The sequence below is a fragment of the Spinacia oleracea genome, chromosome 5 (genome assembly GCF_020520425.1).
Source record: "Spinacia oleracea cultivar Varoflay chromosome 5, BTI_SOV_V1, whole genome shotgun sequence".
Taxonomy (NCBI): Eukaryota; Viridiplantae; Streptophyta; class Magnoliopsida; order Caryophyllales; family Amaranthaceae; genus Spinacia; species Spinacia oleracea.
Window position 1 is genome coordinate 43,351,497 of NC_079491.1, and position 19,484 is coordinate 43,370,980.

At 39.7% G+C, this 19,484-nt stretch overlaps 1 protein-coding gene across 1 annotated transcript; it reads right to left on the bottom strand.

The window, feature by feature from the left end:
• Window positions 1-5,368: 5,368 nt before the first annotated feature.
• Window positions 5,369-7,408, bottom strand: LOC110795932 (allene oxide synthase 1, chloroplastic). Its single transcript, XM_022000965.2, has one exon. It carries the CDS (start codon window positions 7,244-7,246, stop codon window positions 5,690-5,692), a length of 1,557 nt encoding a protein of 518 aa, XP_021856657.2. The 5' UTR covers window positions 7,247-7,408; the 3' UTR covers window positions 5,369-5,689.
• Window positions 7,409-19,484: the final 12,076 nt, after the last annotated feature.

The following is a 19,484-nucleotide window of genomic DNA, read 5'->3' on the forward strand; positions in this document are numbered from 1 at the left end:
GCGTCGTCGACGGGTCAGGTGTCGTCAACGGGTCAGGTGTCGTCGCCAGGCTCGTTGGTCGATGGAATATGGAATGACGTCAGGGTACATGTCGTCGCCAGATCAGGTGTCGACATCAGTAGGTGTCATCGCTAGAAGTGACGCGTCTGAGTGGTCGAATTCAACCTAGATGATGCATATCGTGACAACAACGGCACCAACGCTTGATGACATCGAAAATAGACGTCACGGACCATCATGCAGATGTCACCACAAACAAGATACAATATGAGCTGTCTCGTACCTTGATAAGATCTCGAGACGATTTGATCACTTGACGTCGCGAAAAGTATGGTATAAAACTCAACCCCAGTGATTTTGATTTAAGCTAATATTGTTTCTAGTCTTTGTTGTCACTAAAACAGATGCGAACACGTGACGTCATCCACCAATGACATGATATCAACATAGTTTCGTCCGACGTCACCTCCACATCAGTCGACGACGTCTCCAAAAACGAAGGCGACAAATGGAGATTCAACAACAAATTGTCGGCAATACTAGATTTTGTGGCTAACTTCAGTCCAAGTATCAAATAGGAGAATTTGTAGTTGTCCTGAAGTCGCCACAGGGGAGCATATAGTATACTCTATCTCATTTAATTTTCATATAGTATACTTGATTTTCTTTTTATATAGTATACTTGGCTTGTTTTAATTTCCAAAAGCACTTTGAAATATATGCTATACGTTGTTATCCTACCTTTTGTACTAACATCGTCACCACTTGTCGTTTGATCATGTCGTGTCGCCAAGTATTGTCTTGTCTACAGGTATTGACGTGTCGCTTGGCTAGGTCATGAGTACATCAGGGGACCGACGTTAGAATGCAGGTGACAAGGTACCGTCTTGTCTACAGGTACTGACGTGTCGCTTGGCAAGGTCGTGAGTAAAGTAGGCGACCAACGTTAGAAGTGTTACACGAGGTCACGACACGACATGAGGTCACGACGACACAACATGACGCCACGACAGCAAGTCACGACAGCAGGACGCGACCATTCTGGTTACCCCTATGATGAAAAGAAGTTTCTTGGCGTTAAACATGGTACGTAGAAGTAATTATCGAACATCTTTATTTTAACAATATATTTCTTCGTAAGTTCGCCAACAGATCGTTGATTGATACATGAATATCAATGGGGGCTAAAGGTACGAACATACTTTCGAAGTAAGTTATCTTTTATTTATAATATACACGTATTGTCGCTGCCACGTACATCGCAGATCGTGAGGGTCATCAACACAATCGAATGGTATGAGTGACTCAATTCATTTATTAGTGACGTCAAAATTTTATAAACTAACATCTCATACCCTATTGAAATTTTCTCATATATCATCCGTGATAACTATTTTTCATTTACTAACGACATGCCGCGACTATACGCGTTAGTATGTATATTAATGACAACAGATTACCTTGATCATGACGGTATGCCCCGACGCCACGAGATGGCAATGACCGTTGACACGACGCCACCAGACTACCGAGAAAGCTAAGGAAATCGGAATGTCGAATAATCATCATCAATGACCATGATGACACATGAGTAACTTCTAAACTATTTTTCACACACTTTCTCATTTCAATTCATTCATTGTTGTTCTCTTGTATTAACATGTCTCGTATTTACATTCATTAAGTTGACTAATAAATTATCGCGTCGCACTACGAATATCTCAATTGTTCTAATGACTAATCGTTTTATCAAATCATTTTGAGGTAGTTTGAGTCAACAGGACGTTTAGAGGTTGCATCATGCTGACACGCATGTAAGACGTCAACTACAAACAAACATCATCACATATGTGGCTGACTTCAGTCACAACATCTTCCCAAAGTCGCCACAAGGGGGCAAGATAGTATATACTCCTTTGGTGTTTAATATTACAACTTTGAAATGCAACTAACGATGTAATATAATTCATTTTTCATAATAATCTTGTCGTGAGACTTTGACATCAGGTATGAGGTTATTAACATTGGGGGCTCAACCACTATAACATATCGAAGTGGCGAATAAAGCAAACTTACAGGGTTCCTTAAAGACCATAAGCTATAGGACGTCATCGATTAACAAGAAAGGTAATTTATAAAGAGTTCACATGTATTTTAATTTACGACATATTGTTATGTACGTTTGTCAAATGGTTTTACTAAAGACGTCAAGAAAAAGTCCACTTAAGACAGTATAAGGAATTCACATTAACCATATGTTCTTTCTTGTGCCACATTTCGAGGATCAACCAATAAGTCGACCAACGTTGGACTGGACAACGTCAAGACCAGCGATGCGTCAATCTCATTCAACATGACGGGGCAACGCCAGATGTGACGGCGGCGGCATAAGCGATAACAATGATCTCAGGAACGAAAACAAGATCGACGACGAGAAATGTCACGATATCAGGACACAATGCTGTTGATTGTAGAGTCGTCATCGAGGGACATTTTGCTACACGACGTAATTCCGTTACACGAGCCCATATTAAGTAATATCTAACATTTACTTCATGAATTAATTACTTAATTTATATTTTTAACTACACTGCGATTAAAGTTCAACTTCTGTTTTTCTTATCCGTTACGTTAAGTATCTCTTTCCGAACGCAATTATATTATATTTATGTTTCATCTTATTTATTTGGAAAGCAACGCTAACATCGCATCAAGCGAGCGTCCACCTCTACCTGTTGTATTTTCTACAGATCACTTATTGAGGATATCATCAACGACAACGGCAACGAACAACAACATCAGAAGACGACGTCAACGAACGACGCTATCAACTACAAGCGACGACGTCTCCATGGTCATGACCCTTAAACTTATTGGATCACAACGACGACATGTCGCTTCTAAGCGCGACCACTACAGACGACGCAGGTACTATTTATGTGCACATAACTTCGTTCTTCGAGTACCTCACATATGACATCTATTTCACAGCGAACAACAGAGACATCGTAAACAACATTTTAAGCTAACGACGTGTATGCACCCCCGACACTTGTCCAAATGCCTAACCAATCGACAAATACAAAATTGAAAAACACATGTCTTTCCCCCTCAACACTGACGAAAAACAAAGCAAGCCCAGAATGCTCAAAACCTACTTAAATTGTTGTTCTAAAAATCCCATAGGCTAAAGTCTTCTGCCATAAACTACACCATCAAAACATCTTATCCCTTGTCCTCATGTTATAGGAAACCTCACAACCCTTCGAATCTTCTTGACATTCGTCATAAGGTTGCTTCGAATCATTCACTTCATTTACCTGTAACTTCAACTTAGTCTCCTGCTACCTACCCTCACACGACATTACATCCGACTAAAATAATTCGACCTTGTGCCCAATCGACGCAACTTCCTTCTCTAAATTCTTCGCATGACTACGAACAAACGAAGAGGCTTATATCGCCTGTATACGATAGATGTCACACAACAGCGACAATAGAGGCACGCCTGTAAACATCAGATGACCGACTGAGATACAACAGTTGGCCATGACGCCTGTAAACATCAGACGACAGACTAAGATACAATCGTTGGCCATGACGCCCGTAAACATCAGACGACAGACTAAGATACAACAGTTGGCCATGACGCCTGTAAACATCAGAAGACAGACTAAGATACAACAGTTGGCCATGACGCCTGTAAACATCAAACAACGGACTAAGGTACAACAGTTGGCCGTGACGCCCGCAAATATCAAACGACAGACGAAGATACAAAAGTTGGCCATGACGCTAGATACCTAACTAACGTTGTGTCTTAACATATATGTTTTCGCACAGGTTTTTGAGAATTACATTCTGTTGTCTTATGCTCGTTAAGAGGAATGATTCTTTCACAAGATGTCAGGTTTACATCTAATTAAGCTAAGGACACCAACGCCGACATGAAGACACCAATATACGCATGATGACATCAAGTGCTGTCAAAAATCATGGATGACACCAAGTTGCGACGCCACTGATCAAGATTAAGTATGGAAGACGACGGACAAGACGAAGACAATGACAGATTAGCATCGACATCAAATCAACGCGGTGGAAGACTTTGAAGATTATTTTCCTAACTTTCGACTCCCTACAATTAGGAAAATGGGGGCTATTGTTATTGGTCGTTTTGTACGACGTGAGGTCGACGCGGGAACAAGTCATCGCAAGTCAGTCCGTCCTCGGATCCTATTAAGGAAGCAGTCAAGGTTGGTTCCTATATTCAAGGAGCCACTATCCCCACTTCATGCTTGTTGGACAAGGTCAAGGAAGCTAACAAGGATCAAGAAAACGGTTAGAGAAGATCAAGCGATCAGTTGAGAAGATCGTGGAGGCGGTTGAGAGTATCATGGAACAACTAACAACATGATTCCGTCTTCTATGCTAGACCTAGTACTATATAAAGATCACCACTCTACAATGATAAGGCACTTCCGAGAATACCTACGATAAACCGACTGTCAAACTAGCACCCTCCACTAAATACTTCCCTTCGTAATGGTGTTAACCCCACGACACCATTACCTTCCTCGTAGCCCACTAACTTACGAATGAGAGTAAGCTTCTTTCTCCTATATAACTCACAAAGCATGCCACTCAAGAGAACTAACTACTATTGTTTATTATATACCTTTCCCTTAATCCACTCATTCTCATATGCCAACATCCCTGACATTACAAAGGCTACGCCATAAACATCGATGATAAATACTTATTAGCAATTACCTTTCCTGGCAATCCCTAACCCATTATTCTTCGTGTAAATACCTTCTCACATTTATGCTTCATTATTAGCTATGTCTACATATACGAAAATATACATTGTACTTGTACTCACGTACCTAGGCTATTTATGCCGACAACATAGTAGATTGGTGGACTCATTGCCACCCGCGGTTTTTATCCCTTTCGGGTTTTCCGCGTCACCATCTCTTGTCTCGTCTCTCTTTATTTTCTGTCATTTATCTCCCGTCATTTGCATACTTTATTTTATCTAGTCGTCTATGTCCCAACCAAATGTCGTCTATACGAAATTTGGCATAAACATTATACAACTTGTGCGCGCAAGACTTTTTGATAATAATTCTATCTAAAGCCTAGAAATCTCTTAAAAAGGTCATAGATTTGATATATAAAAAAAAATTACAAGTAAAAGTAGATTGAATTCTGACACATTACGTGTTAAAAAAAAAACTTTTATTGTATTAGTTACACAACTCGAAGTAATGGACTTGTGGTTGCAAGTAAAAGAAAAAGAAAAAGGGATGACTTTTATATTACATTAAATTAAAAAAAAAAAAAAAAAAAATACATAGCCGAATTCCGATATAATCAATAAGTCTTTGCCATTACTTAAATTAAGAAGCTACGAAGTACAACAAAATAACAAAGATAATACTAAATCAAAAGTAACCAAAATAATAACAGAAGCGATGAGAGAAAGACTGATTTCTAATTCTAGTTCGTAGCCTATTCTCATATTTGAGAGGGCTCTTCAAAAGAATGACACTAAACTAAAAATTACCATTCCGTCCGTTTGAACTTATTTAAATTCGGAACGTGACAACCAAATGTGATCTAGAATAAAATTAGTGCAAATTGTCCATTATTTACTTTCCAGAAAAAGCAAGTATTTTTAACCTCAGAAGGTTGCTCTTTTGAGAGAAGTGACAGTAATTTTAGCACCCAAAGGCGAAACGCCGACATCAATTCCAAACGAGTCATACCTCAAGAACAATTCAACCACCAACAACCTCGAAACAAGCACAACAAAGTCTTTTCCAGCACACTGTTTATTATTCACACTCGGGCTTTCGTTTTCTGGCCCGTTTGACCATACCACATACTTCAACTTCTCCTCACCTTCTTCTCCAATAAACCGGTCTGCAATGAATTCGTCGGCTCGCTCGAAGATCCTTGGGTCTTTCGTTGCAAATGGTTGAAACCCGAATAACATCTCACCTTTTTTCACTTCATAAGCAGCGTCATGAGATTCGATTATCAGGTCTTTCTTGGCCCGACCGAATTGTAGGGGGACTGGAGGTTCGATTCGAAGCGACTCGTATACTACTGACTTTAAAAGAGACATTTGTTCCATAGCAGCCATGGTTACTTTTCCGCCGTTGGATCGGACGGCTGACCGGATCTCTTCCGCGAGACGGCGGTGAAGATTTACTCCCGCTCGTCCGATCTGCTTTATCATATTTGGGAAAAAGATCTTCATCCCGCCAAATGAATTGAAACACGTGGTGAAAATGAGATTGTGGCACGCCTCGTCACGTGAGATCCCAAGCTTAGAAGCTTCCTCGAGAAGATCAGTAGAGTTGGTGTAGAAGAAGTTGTAGAGTTTGTGGTAATCTTTTTTTATTAGAGAGAATGGTAGACGAAAACTGTGGAGTGTTAGTTCTTCGATTAGTTTTGGGAGACCCAGGGTAAGAATCGGGCCGAGTTGAAACAATACCCATTTGGAAATAATCCCGGGTCCGGAATTTCCGAGCTCTGAATCGGCTGGGTTGGCTCCGTACCAGGCTCGGGAAAGGAAGTTAAACGCAGCCTGATCGTTTGCCTCGTTGAACTTGGCTTTCCCGTTGGTAGCTAACTCGTTCTCGAGCACGTCGAAGAGCTCGGAGAAGGATGATTGAAACTCGGGGAGAACGCGGTGGCGGGTTGTGCTGACAAGCTTGAACATGAGATTTTTGAGCTTTTCATGGTTGGGCTCCGATGGGTCGAGGTAGGAGAGAACTCGATAGCCACCGGTGAGGTCAAGAGAAGGAGAAAAAGTACCAGTAAAAACGTCCTTCTTTTCAACTTTGGAGGCGTCGAAAAGGGTAGGGAAACTCTTGCCGTCAAGCAAAACGACGACGTTAGGGTCAGAGGAGATGAAAGGTCCAGGTGGCATATTGACTTTAAAAACAGTAGACTTATATTTTTGAATCCTAGACTTGAAGAACTCATCCCTCCCTTGATTGTAAAAGTAGTCATGTCGATCACGTATCGGTCCGATAATAGGAAGACCATGATCGCCGGGAATCTTCTTGATTGGAAGATTCTTGGGTGTTGAAGACTCCGTAGATGGTTGAACCGTGATTGCTGCACGGGTACAACCTTGGCGAGTGAGGAACAATGGAGTCGGACGGCGGCTAGTAGGAAAGTTGGTAGTATTATGGAGTGGAACAAGCAGTGATGAAGAGAGTGCCATAGTGGTAGACAACAACACACAAGATTTAGAAGTGGGTGGGAGAAAATATAAAAGTAATGGTATTCAAAGATTTTGAAGATGGAAGTGGGTTTTATTGTTGTAACTTACTCTATTCTATATATTGGTGCTTTATATATATATATATTAATATTAATATATGGTATAGTGGGAACATTGAACCTCGTGTTTTAAATGTAAGGGAAGTTTATTGGATTCAAATTATGACTTTATTGTTGGGTATTGGGACCTTGACACTGGTTGGAAAACGGCCGGACGGTGAAGCTCTAATGGTCATTATTTTGGTCCAATCATTTTTTTTAGGACCTTTCAAAAAAAATTAAAAATATCACACCTTCTAACACTTTGTTATCTGACAGTCAAACCATGTTTATTATTGTACCAGATGAGTAGAATGTGTATTGTCCTTGTGGCTCATTCACACCCAAAAGAAAAAGATGAGTAGAACATTGTAATTTTATACATACAACCAAATCTATTTCTTTCTCTATGTGCTTGTATCTTATAAGTAAACGACAAGTCAAAAATAAAATCTTATAAGTAAATGGCCAAAATAAAGTTTCAGGTGGAAGGGATTAAGCTAACGCTGGTTAGCTGCCTAAGGAGAGATGGCGTCTAGAGAGAGAGAGGGAGAAATGAGTCTTAGTGAGAGAAACCCCCTCCAATGGACAATGGTACAGCGAAGAAAGCCAAGAACCTCTACACAAATGGCGTCAAAAACCTGCTATATCACCTACCTCCCAACTGATATCACCAAAAATGACCTCTACAACATCTTCAAACCATACGGCCACATCACCAATATCTCCATTCCATCACCCCGAAGCGAAAAACCGCGATTCAGATTCGCGTTCATCAGATACTACAACCAGAACTCGATGATGCAAGCAATCAAAGGGGAAGATGGGAGGAAACTAAGCAACTTCCGTATGAAAATACGGGTAGCCAAAAAAGATTCAGCCTCCATCACCCCCCCCCCCCACCGGCCAAACCAACCCTACCCGAAGCCAAAACCACCCACCTCCAATAACAAAATATCAAACAACACCCACATCAAATCCAGTACGACAAACCGTTCTTACAAGGACGCCTTCCTCAATACAGAGCGACCATCAACCCCCATCACTCAAGAAACCAACAACCATAACCCGCCACCCAGCCCAAGGCCAACAAAAATCCATCATATACCCCCCCAGAACCTGACCCACTGCCGGACTGTTTCAAGTTCAAGCCATGCCCAGTAAGAAAGATGAGTTCGAGACTGCTAGTTGAAAATACAGAGCGAGTCAGAGACGAACTATCAACCAGTGAAATAGAGGGTGAGGAAATTATCACCATTAAAGGGTCAAGAATTCATGACCATGATGAGCTATACACGCGGAGTGTCATTGGTACAACAACATCATCCCTATCTTCATCTCAAATTCTAGACCATATCCTGGCAGAAGGAGTCACAAGCATAAACATCAAACCTATAGGGGGGCTACTACACCTCATCTCCTTTGAAAGCTATGAGGATAAAAAAGCCATGATAGAAAGTCACTGGCTCGAACAATGGTTCTCTGACTTGCGGAATGTGAACGATATCTGCTCTGCAAAATGGAGAAAAACTTACATCAGAATCTATGGAGTCCCACTTATAGGGCGGGGCTATGAAAATTTCTACAATATTGGAAGCATATTCGGAAGAGTAATCTTAGTGGACAACACAAATTTTGAATGCTCCAACCTCATCATCCTCACTGATTGTCTATTCTCAATTAATTGCAAACTGGCAATGGAAATTGGAGCAAAACAGTACATAATATGCATTGCCGAATCCTACGCCCAATTAGCATCCATTGAGACACCACAACCTCAACCCCTAAATCCCCTGCGAACACCGGAATCCTCAGAACCATACGGAGACTACGGCGGTGATGACGTGGCCTCGTCGATTCAATCAGGCAATGAAAAGTCCCTGGAAGTCAATGTCAACAGTCCAACTTCCCTCAATATCAGTGCCAATAATTGCATGGTAACTCACACCATCAGCCCCACCAACTACCCACAAAACTCTTCATTCCCAAATAACGGGAAGTCAGAATCTCAACTCCCAAAATATTGGAAACCCAAAAGTTCCATTACCCCACCCGCCCAACCAAGCGGCAAATCCAATCTGCCAACCACTCAACCAAGCCCAACATTGGGACTACCCATACCAAGTCCAACCACTGACCTACCCCCTGATCAGCCCACACTCGAAACTGAGCCAAGCCCACCCATTGCTATATCCAACAAGTTTGCACCCCTTCTGAGACAAAAGTAGTCATCCCCCACATCATTTATCTCATCTGGACCGACCTTCCCCCCTGGGTTCGAAGACTTGATCCCAGAAAACATTAAAAAAATCCATCTCACAAAGCGCATGAAGAAAGCAAAGAAGAGATCATCAAGGCACTCAGCGATCCCAAAAACCAAACCATCCCAATCCAAATCCCCCCCTAAACAGCACACCATCACTGCGGCAACCACTCTAGCTCTTGTAAGAACACTCGAGCTTGAATTTAAGGGAGACACATCCATCCTTGAAAATCGCATAGAGAACATTCTAAAACGCCAGCAATCAGAATGGGCGGCAGTCTCCCAGTAGGCCATCGTCACTCACCAAAAAAACCATCCAATGATTTTGTTATCTTGGAACATAAGAGGTCTAGGGGCGAAAGTCAAAAAAAGTTCCCTCCGAAGGCTCATCAATAAACACAACCCTCACATGGTATTCACCCAAGAATCAAAGATGGAAAACTTCAACCCCAAAACATTGAGAACAGTATGGAACTCCCAAAATATTCAGTGGGCCTCTAGCCCATCCCAAGGAAGCTCGGGGGGTATTTTATCCCTGTGGGACGCTGACTTCTTCCATATGGAGTCCCTCAAAGTGGAAAGGCACTGGATAGGCCTACGTGGCCTCATCCCCTCATCAAACCTCAACTGCATCATCATAAACATCTATAATCCTTGCTCAGCCGACGCCCGAGCACAAGTGTGGCTTGAATTAGTCGAGTTCTGGAATACTTCGCAACTACCATGTCTATTGATAGAGGACTTTAACGAAGTTCTACATCAAAGTGAGAGAGGGAGTCAAATGGTTAATTCTAACGGCTTAAATGATTTCAAAAAAAATTTGCAGGACACCCTCATGCTGGAAATCCCCCCTTCTAATGGAATGTTCACATGATTTAGAGGACAATCAAAGAGTAGACTGGATCGGTTATTCGTAAACTCAGAATGGATTACGGCATATCCATCAATGAAACTCACAATTCTCAGGCGAAATCTCTCGGATCATTGCCCTATTCTTGCCAACACAGATGTAAAGAATTGGGGTCCTCGCCCTTTCAAGTTCCTTAATTGTTGGCTAAGTCATCCAGGCTACTTGAAGCTAATAAAGAATACATGGGCAATGAATCCCACATTGACTCTACCAGAAAAGCTATCCCAAATGAAGAATACCCTGAAGGAATGGAACAAAGAGGTCTACGGACTAATAGATACATCAATTGCTGCCTTAGAAGAGAAAATCCATGCCATAGACATGATCGCAAACACTAGAAGTCTTGAGGAGGAAGAAATTCGAACAAGGAAATCGGCCCAAGTTGAGCTCTGGTCATGGGCCAAGCGCAGGGAAGTCTATTGGGCCCAAAACTCAAGGGCAAAGTGGATCTCAGAAGGAGATAGGAACACAAGATACTTCCACACCCTAGCTACTTTGAGGAGAAGGAGGAACACAATTGATCATATAAAAAAAGGTGACCGGTTGATTCTTGACCCAAAAGAAATAAAAAACGAGGCAGCTTCCTTCTTTGAATCAATATTTAAAGAAGAACACCCATTGAGGCCCACCATAAATAACCTAGCATTCAAAACCGTATCACAAGAACAAGACGTGGAACTCACTGCCAAATTTTCTCACGAAGAGATAGACAATGCAGTGGCATCATGTGACTGCTCCAAAGCCCCGGGGCCAGACGGGTTCAATTTCAAGTTCATAAAAGAAGCATGGGATGTGATAAAGAATGATATTTACGAGCTCGTTGATGACTTCTGGAGAAACTCTTGTCTGCCACATGGTAGCAACATGGCCTTAATTGCTCTTATACCAAAAATTGAAATCCCGGATGGCTTCAAAGATTACAGGCTGATTAGTATGGTTGGGTGCTTGTACAAGATCCTTGCGAAAATTCTCGCCAGGAGACTCCAAAAGGTCATGGGATCGATTATTGGGCCACATCAATCGTCCTTCATAAAAGGTAGACAAATTCTTGATGGAGCACTCATAGCAGGAGAGGTTATCGATTCTTGCAAGAAAAACAATAAAGAAGCGGTGATTATGAAATTGGATTTTCACAAGGCTTTTGATAGTGTATCATGGAGTTATTTGGATTGGGTACTAAAACAGATGGGCTTTCCATCCAAATGGAGAACATGGATCCAATCTTGTGTGACCACAGCAGCAGCATCTATTCTAGTCAATGGGTCGCCTTCTACCCCGTTCAAACTCCAACGCGGGCTTCGCCAACACTACTACAAAAATGGGCTAAGGAACCATTCCTATAGTACCATATATGTCACATATTAGGTTTCTTAGATAAAAAGACCAATTATGTAAGAAGTGTGGTTTCTTAGAAAAAATATAAGAAACCATAACATAGAAAAATATGGTTCCTCATACATAATGGAATTTAGGTGGAAGTCAAAGATATCAAATTTGTATGAAAACTGGTCTCTTATTAATTTTAATTTAAATAGTAAATAATAAGAAAACTAAAAATAAAAAAGTTTTGTATTGCAGTTAAATATTTTCTTTTCAATTTTAAGGAAAATAAATAAACCAGGCCTATAAGAGAAAAAAAAAAAACCTATCTTCCGCCCCCATTCTCTCTTTCACTCGCCTGACTCCATTGCCGCCTTCGAATCACCGAGCCAATTTCCACAACGCCAACAACCCAGAAGTTTGCTGCTTAAACAAAACCCAAATTCTAATTTCCCAGCAACATCGACCCAGAAGTTTGCTGCCTAAACAAAACCCAATTTACCGAAAACCCCACCGAAATCAACACTGAAGAAACCACGCAAACTGATTCCAAGCAAGATAGAAATGCGTCCAAATTGAACAATTGAATCGAAGTCCCTTGTTCTTCATCAAAGGAAGAAATAGAAGAATTGTGCGCTTTTATTAGAGAGAGAACGCAACAAAGATAAGTTTTTAGGAAGTGGGTATGCGTTAAATTGCAAGAATTTGTTATGGAGGATAGAGAATTTGAATGTTTTGGTGGGATTCAAGTGGGTGGTGGTGACGTTGCATAAGGAATTTTGAAGAATTGGTGACATTTTTTTCACTTTGATTTGTAAGTTTTGTTAGGGTTTATTTGGGGATTCTTAAATTATCTCAAGGTTCAAACATTGTTAGGGGTCCGTTTGTGTGAATTTAAACGAGATCGGCGGTGATATATGAACGTCCGTGAGCATGGTACGGCGGCGGAAGGGATTGCCCATGCTTCTTTTCTGAGAAGAGATACAAAGATATTCAATGAATGTCAGGGTCTGTTTTTGAAAGGAAGCACCAAAAAAACTCATTGTACAAAACTAAAATTTTCCTAAATCCTCCATATTTTGTACGGGACCTTTTTATTGTTGTAATCGAAGGATCTATTTTTATCCCAATATGATATCATTGGTTGTTCTTGAATGATTCATATAAGTGATATGAGTAATTATTTTGTGTTTGAAATTCAAATTAAGATGTTTAATTAATATGCAAAATTTATTTGGGCAATAATTTTCAATGGCGGCAAACCAGTTGCTATGCCGGTGTTTTTAAAGTAGAAAAGAGACCATATATCTTTCACATAATGTTTCTTAAAATTAAGCTAAGATACCATATTTCTAACAAAAAAGGTGCTTTAATTTAACATAAGAAACCATTTTTCTTATAATACAGATTTCTTTGTTTGTAAATTTAAATACTATATAACGTATCTAAGAAACCATATTTCATTAATAATTGGTTTCTCTATTCAATTTAAGACACCACACCAAAATTATGGTTTCTTAGGCTAAGAGACCAGTGAGATAGACACCATACCTTTTAAGGTCTCTTAAGCTGGTTTGGTATGGTTTCTTATCCCATTTTTGTAGTAGTGCAAGGTGACCCACTGTCACCGTTCTTGTTCGACATTGCAGTAGAACCCCTTAACCTCCTCATCAATAAGGCAATATCACTTGGCCTTTGGGAGGGAGTTGAGGTGTGCCGCAATGGCCCCAAGATAAGTCACCTGCAGTACGCGGACGACACCCTCATATTTTGCAAACCGGACATTGACTCCATATTTAACATAAAGAAGGCATTGATTGTATTCCAATTAGTGTCAGGACTCAAGGTAAACTTTCACAAAACTTCACTAATGGGCATCAACATTGAAGACTCATGGTTACAAAATGTTGCACACTCACTACTATGCAAGACTGGCTCAATACCTCTCACCTATCTTGGTCTACCCATTGGGGGTTCTTCTTCCCGCATTGCTATGTGGGATCCGGTGATTGCACGCATAGAGAAAAAGCTTGCCTCGTGGAAAGGAAATCTCCTCTCGATTGGAGGGAGCACCATACTCATCAAGGCTGTTCTCTCAAGCCTTCCTCTATATTACATGTCACTATTTCCGATACCAAAAGGGGTGCTTGACAAGTTAACAAAAATACAAAGGAATTTTTTGTGGAACGGGCTAACTGAGAAAAAAAGCATGGCACTAGTCTCATGGAAGATACTCGAGTTCCCCAAGGCTTTAGGTGGCATGAGTTTAGGCAACTTACTTCACAGAAATATGGCCTTGATGTTCAAATGGCTTTGGCGTTATCTGAATGAGCCATATGCCTTATGGCGCAAAGTGATCCAATCCAAATATGCATATGGGCCGACGCTCACCATACCAGACCTGCAAATCCCCACTAATGGTGGGCCTTGGAAGAACCTGTGCACGACTATTATGAAGCACCCACAAGCTAGATTAATCGCAAAATCAAATGTCAGGAAGAAAATTGGTGATGGGCGCAATACCTTGTTCTGGCATGATAATTGGGCTACTCAAACACCCCTCAAAGTCTTATGTCCTAGACTTTTTCTGATTAGCCCGTCGAAAAACTCCTCGGTTGCTACCAATGGTTTCTGGGACGGGTATACATGAAAGTGGAGCTTGGCATGGTCAAGAACCCTAAGACCGCAAGACCTAGTGGAGAGACAAAAGCTTCATGATATTCTAGCACAAGTTTTTCTGAACACGAGTGAACCAGACTCTTTAATATGGGCACCCCACAAGACGGGTGCATTCTCAGTAAAATCATTCACACATGAACTTGCGAAAGTCGATCCTCATTGCCCCAAGGATGTTGTCAAAGGGCTATGGCGTAGCCTTGTTCCGCATAGAGTTGAGATTTTTATCTGGTTCGCAATACTTGGGCGAATAAACTGCAAAGCAAAATTAGCATACCTCAACATCATACCCCTCTCAGAAGCTATGTGTGTATTATGTAATACAGAGATAGAAGAGTGCAACCACCTATTCATTCACTGCCCGTTTGCATGGGAACTTTGGACATGGTGGCTGAAAATTTGGGAGGTAAACTGGTGTACCCCCCAATCGCTCCGTCAAACTTTCGATCAATGGCAGTCCCCTTTCAAAGGGAAATTTATTAAGAAAGTGTGGGTTGCGTCCTACTTCATCATCATTTGGTCAATTTGGAAAGAACGAAACAGCAGGATTTTTGAAGGAAATAAAAGCCCGTTGGGCCTGGTCCAGGACTTGATTTTGCTGCGCCTCTCCTGGTGGATAAAAGGCTGGGAAGAGCGCTTCCCGTATACATCCAGCGACGTTCTCAGGAACCCCAAATGCCTCAACTGGGCGCAACAAGCACTGGCAACATCAGGCTTGATAACTCAGCATGTATTAATCCCTTGGTTGCCACCTCCAATTAACACAATGAAGTGGAATGTTGATGCCTCGTTGAACACCGATATGGGGAAATCTGCTATTGGGGGAGTCCTCAGAAACCATGAAGGGAACTTCTCCTGTATTTTCTCCTCTCCAATCCCTCTAGTAGAGATCAATCACGCAGAGACTTTAGCTATTCAAAGAGCCATCAAGATCTTCCTAGCACACGACCACTTCTCATGTCGTGGACTCATCATTGAATCGGATTCGGCCAACGCGGTTAAATGGTGCAATGGCAGCATCAAATGCCCTTGGAACCTAAACTTTATCATCAACTACATCAGGGAGTCATCGAAAAGGGGACGCGGAATCACAATAACGTACAAAAGTAGAGCCTCTAACACAGTAGCAGATGCTCTAGCCAAGCAAGGATTATGTCGATCGGATGACTTTGTAGCATGGTTGTAATCAACTAAAACTGTTCATGGCTCAGTTTAAACCTGATGCTTAGGCCTTGTAATCATTGGGCCAAATAAATGGTTGATCCCATGGCAATTTCCACCTACACATCAATAAAACAAAGACAAATTATCAAAAAAAAAAAAGTTTCATGTGGAATGACAGGTAGATGCATTTTACCGAGGAAATAAATTCCAATATCAGAGATGTATTACAAAACACATATCAACCAACAAAACGACTTGCAAAATTTTTGCATAATTTTTGTTTCAATTTTACCCCTCCATGCCTTTGTTTATTACAAGCTCTTTTAGCTAATTTGATTTATTTTTATTTTTATTTGCATGATTCAAGCGTTAATTAAGAATCGGGTTATGTATTTTCCTCCGTTTCTTAAACATTGCATCATGGTTGACTTTATGCTCTTCAACACATGACTTTGACTTCTAATGTCTCGAATTAAGTGTAAGAAAATTTTTAAAAGTTGATATTTAGATAATATATATTGATACTAATATAATAAGACCGCACATGACTACAATTTTTCATACGTACTAATCACAAAAAATGACCAAATGTCTATTGTGAATAGTATAAAAATTCAAACGGTGCTATATTTAGGAAACTGAGGAAGTATGATAGTAGATTGGTAGTAGTTTACTCCGTTTTAGATAAGAGTTCATCCACAAAAGCTCGTGATGGTGTAATTAATTAACTATCAATGTACGTAATGTAGGAAGTTCTTATGTTAGTTTTGAGGTATATTTTCTAACATGTTGCCTAACTAGCGAAACTAAATGAACTTACAATCTTGATTATTTAGAAATATCCGATTATGCATGTAGTGACAAATCCATAAACTTCATATAAGGTATTTACAGTTTGCTCAAAATAATATTCAAATAATTATATTACCCACACATGTCATTGAAGCGTGCACTCATAAATTTAGCTTGCTATAAACTACAACTATGTAACTGTAGATTTTAATGTCATGTACTACCCCCTCCTTTTTTTTAAATGTACCACTTAGACTGTCACACTTGTCATTGCATCATTATGACCATTAATTATCTTTCATTTTCTATTTCTAAAAATTATAAAAAGTTGTTATAATGAAAATAGGCATCGTGACTAATCAAAGAACATTTTACATAATAACATTTGACTTTTATACATTAGTAAAATATCAAAGTCAAAGTTAGTACATAAATACTGTGAAACTTATAGTACGTGATCCTCTAAAAAGAAACGGAGATAATAGATATATAATAATTTTTTTTTTGTAAATGTAAACATTTTCATGTGGCTTTTTTTTATAGAGATAGGGATATACACTTCTTAATTTGCAAATAAAAATGGTATTTCTTTTATGTAACCAGTTAAAAAACTGTATCTTTTTATGTTATATAAAAAACCTTAATTAATTAACACATAGTATAAATTATAATTGTACGTCGAGTCAACACGTGCATGATACGTGCTTCTGACTAGTATATTAAAACAGGAGATAGCATTATTGAGAATTAGAATTGGGGGACAAAGTTGGACCAAGGTGAGGATAAATTTAGGCAGGCATTTAAAAGGAGATTGTGAAAGGTGTTGCGTTAGACTTTTGATAATAGTAAGAGGTTAAATGAAGGAAGGAAATACACGTTTATTTAGGTTTAAAAGCGGTCATTATTGAGATTTGTTTAGCTAGGGAAAGAAGTTGACTTTTTTTCCCAAACAGAAGGTGGAAAGGAAGAGACTTGGAAATTGGTACGGGGTATATTATTTTTTTGGGATGCCCCCTATATTTTACTCCCTCCGTTCCTTTTTATTTATTACGTATTTTTTTTAGGGTGTTTCATTTTGTTTGTTACATGGAAGAATCTTTCTATTTATAAACTTATTATAGTGTTATTTTTTGTGCCCACTCTTAATTTTAATTGGCCAACTTTTTCAACTCATTAAATTTATTTACCATTTCCCAAGTATGTTAAGTTAGCAATCTTTGTGCTTTTCCATTATTGGTTCATTTTGATAAATAAAACCATCTTATTGGTTGTGTAGTAATTAGTGGATTGAGGTTTTATTTGGGTTAATTTTTTTAATAAAAAAGAAAAAGAATCTCTATTATACGTTAATAAACGTGCGAAAGTCCAAACGTAACAAACAAAATGAAACGGAGGAAGTAGATTATTCACCAAATAACCTCATAATTTCATGTATTCACCATATATTTATGAGGTTTCATTTTCTTGCATGACTTACCCCTATTGTTAAGTGATCGTTAGAAATTTTATTTCACCATGTACCCCTGTTTTTCATAAACTTTATTTCACCAGATAATCCATGTGATTTCTGATGTTTTCACCATATGCCCCTATGTTTCAAAAAACTAGTCTTTGCACTATCTCCTCTATTTAAAGGAGGATCAAACATTGTAGTTCCAAACAAAACATGCAACAAATGTGGGAAAAAATTTGCAATAAGAAGTTCCGAAAAACGAAAAATCCTCAAAGACTATATTACAAGTGTGACTTATGTGACCACTTCAGGTGGTGCAAGGGAATGATTGATCAACTACATCCAAGCAGAAACAACAACGGCAACATAGAGGATGAAGAAATGCAAGAAAATAGAATCTTGATTGAGGAAATTCACCAAATGAAGAAGAAACTTAAGCAACTGAAGAAATTAATGCATAAAGCTATCAAAATTGGCATTTTAATGTTTCTGATTCTAGTGTTTGTAATGAGAAAGTGAATGATGTGTAATAACGACAAAATTTCATCAATAATATGACTTTGATTTCCGCATTTAGTAGGTTTGCAAAAGTAAACCCCCGTCACGCAAAATATAGACACAAGAGTCTTTAAGTGTAGCTTTACAAAAACTTGCTCCGATAGGTCAGAAATATACCAAATAAGTAATGTAAGTTTAGCTTTACAAAATATGCTCCAATATGAAATCAAATGAGCATTTACAAAAAAGTTAAGCATAAATCGGAAAATCAAGTGCGCTTTCGTTTGAATTAATGGTGATGTGATCTAACCATCCCTATTGAGCTTAGGGGGCGTTTGGTTGGGGGTTATAATCAAAGGGAAAGAGAATGGGCTACAATCATTCCCTTTGTTATTGTTTGTTAGGCCTCTTTCATCATTCCCTTTACCCTTTTCCTTTTTGAGTTTACCCCAAAACCCTCTACCCTCATTCCCCCCCCCCCCCCCCAAGACTTTTCCATTCCCTTTCCCATCTTCACTTCCCCCACCTCCTCTTTCTCTCCTCTAACCCTAGATCTAACCTCCGACCACGAGACCATCAAATTCTGGCCACCTTCTGGGTTACTGACCGCCGCCAACAACCAGCCCCGCCGACCGCCGTCAACAACCATCCCCGCCGACCGCCATCAACTGTTAGGTTATGATACATATGAACAACATAAATCATGCGGAAAAATCTTAATGCCAGGAATCATATTAATTGCACATAATCATATAATTAGTCTAGGATGCATACACTTTGTAGCGTGCCCTCCATAACTGCGCCCGAACCGAACAAGAACAAGTCTTTAGGACTCCAAGTGTCGTCCCTCCGTAGAAAGTCCACAGCACGTCCGGATCTTCCTTAAGATTGACCAACTAGAATCACCCTTAAGGTACTTAGAATTTTCGGCTAATAGGTCAACAATATGACTGAAATTTTGCTCTCAAAATGTCACTCTTAATACTTGAAAACTCGTCCATAAATTGTGAACCTAGGCACATATTTATAGGGCTATGGAAAGGGATTTAGAATCCTATTAGGAT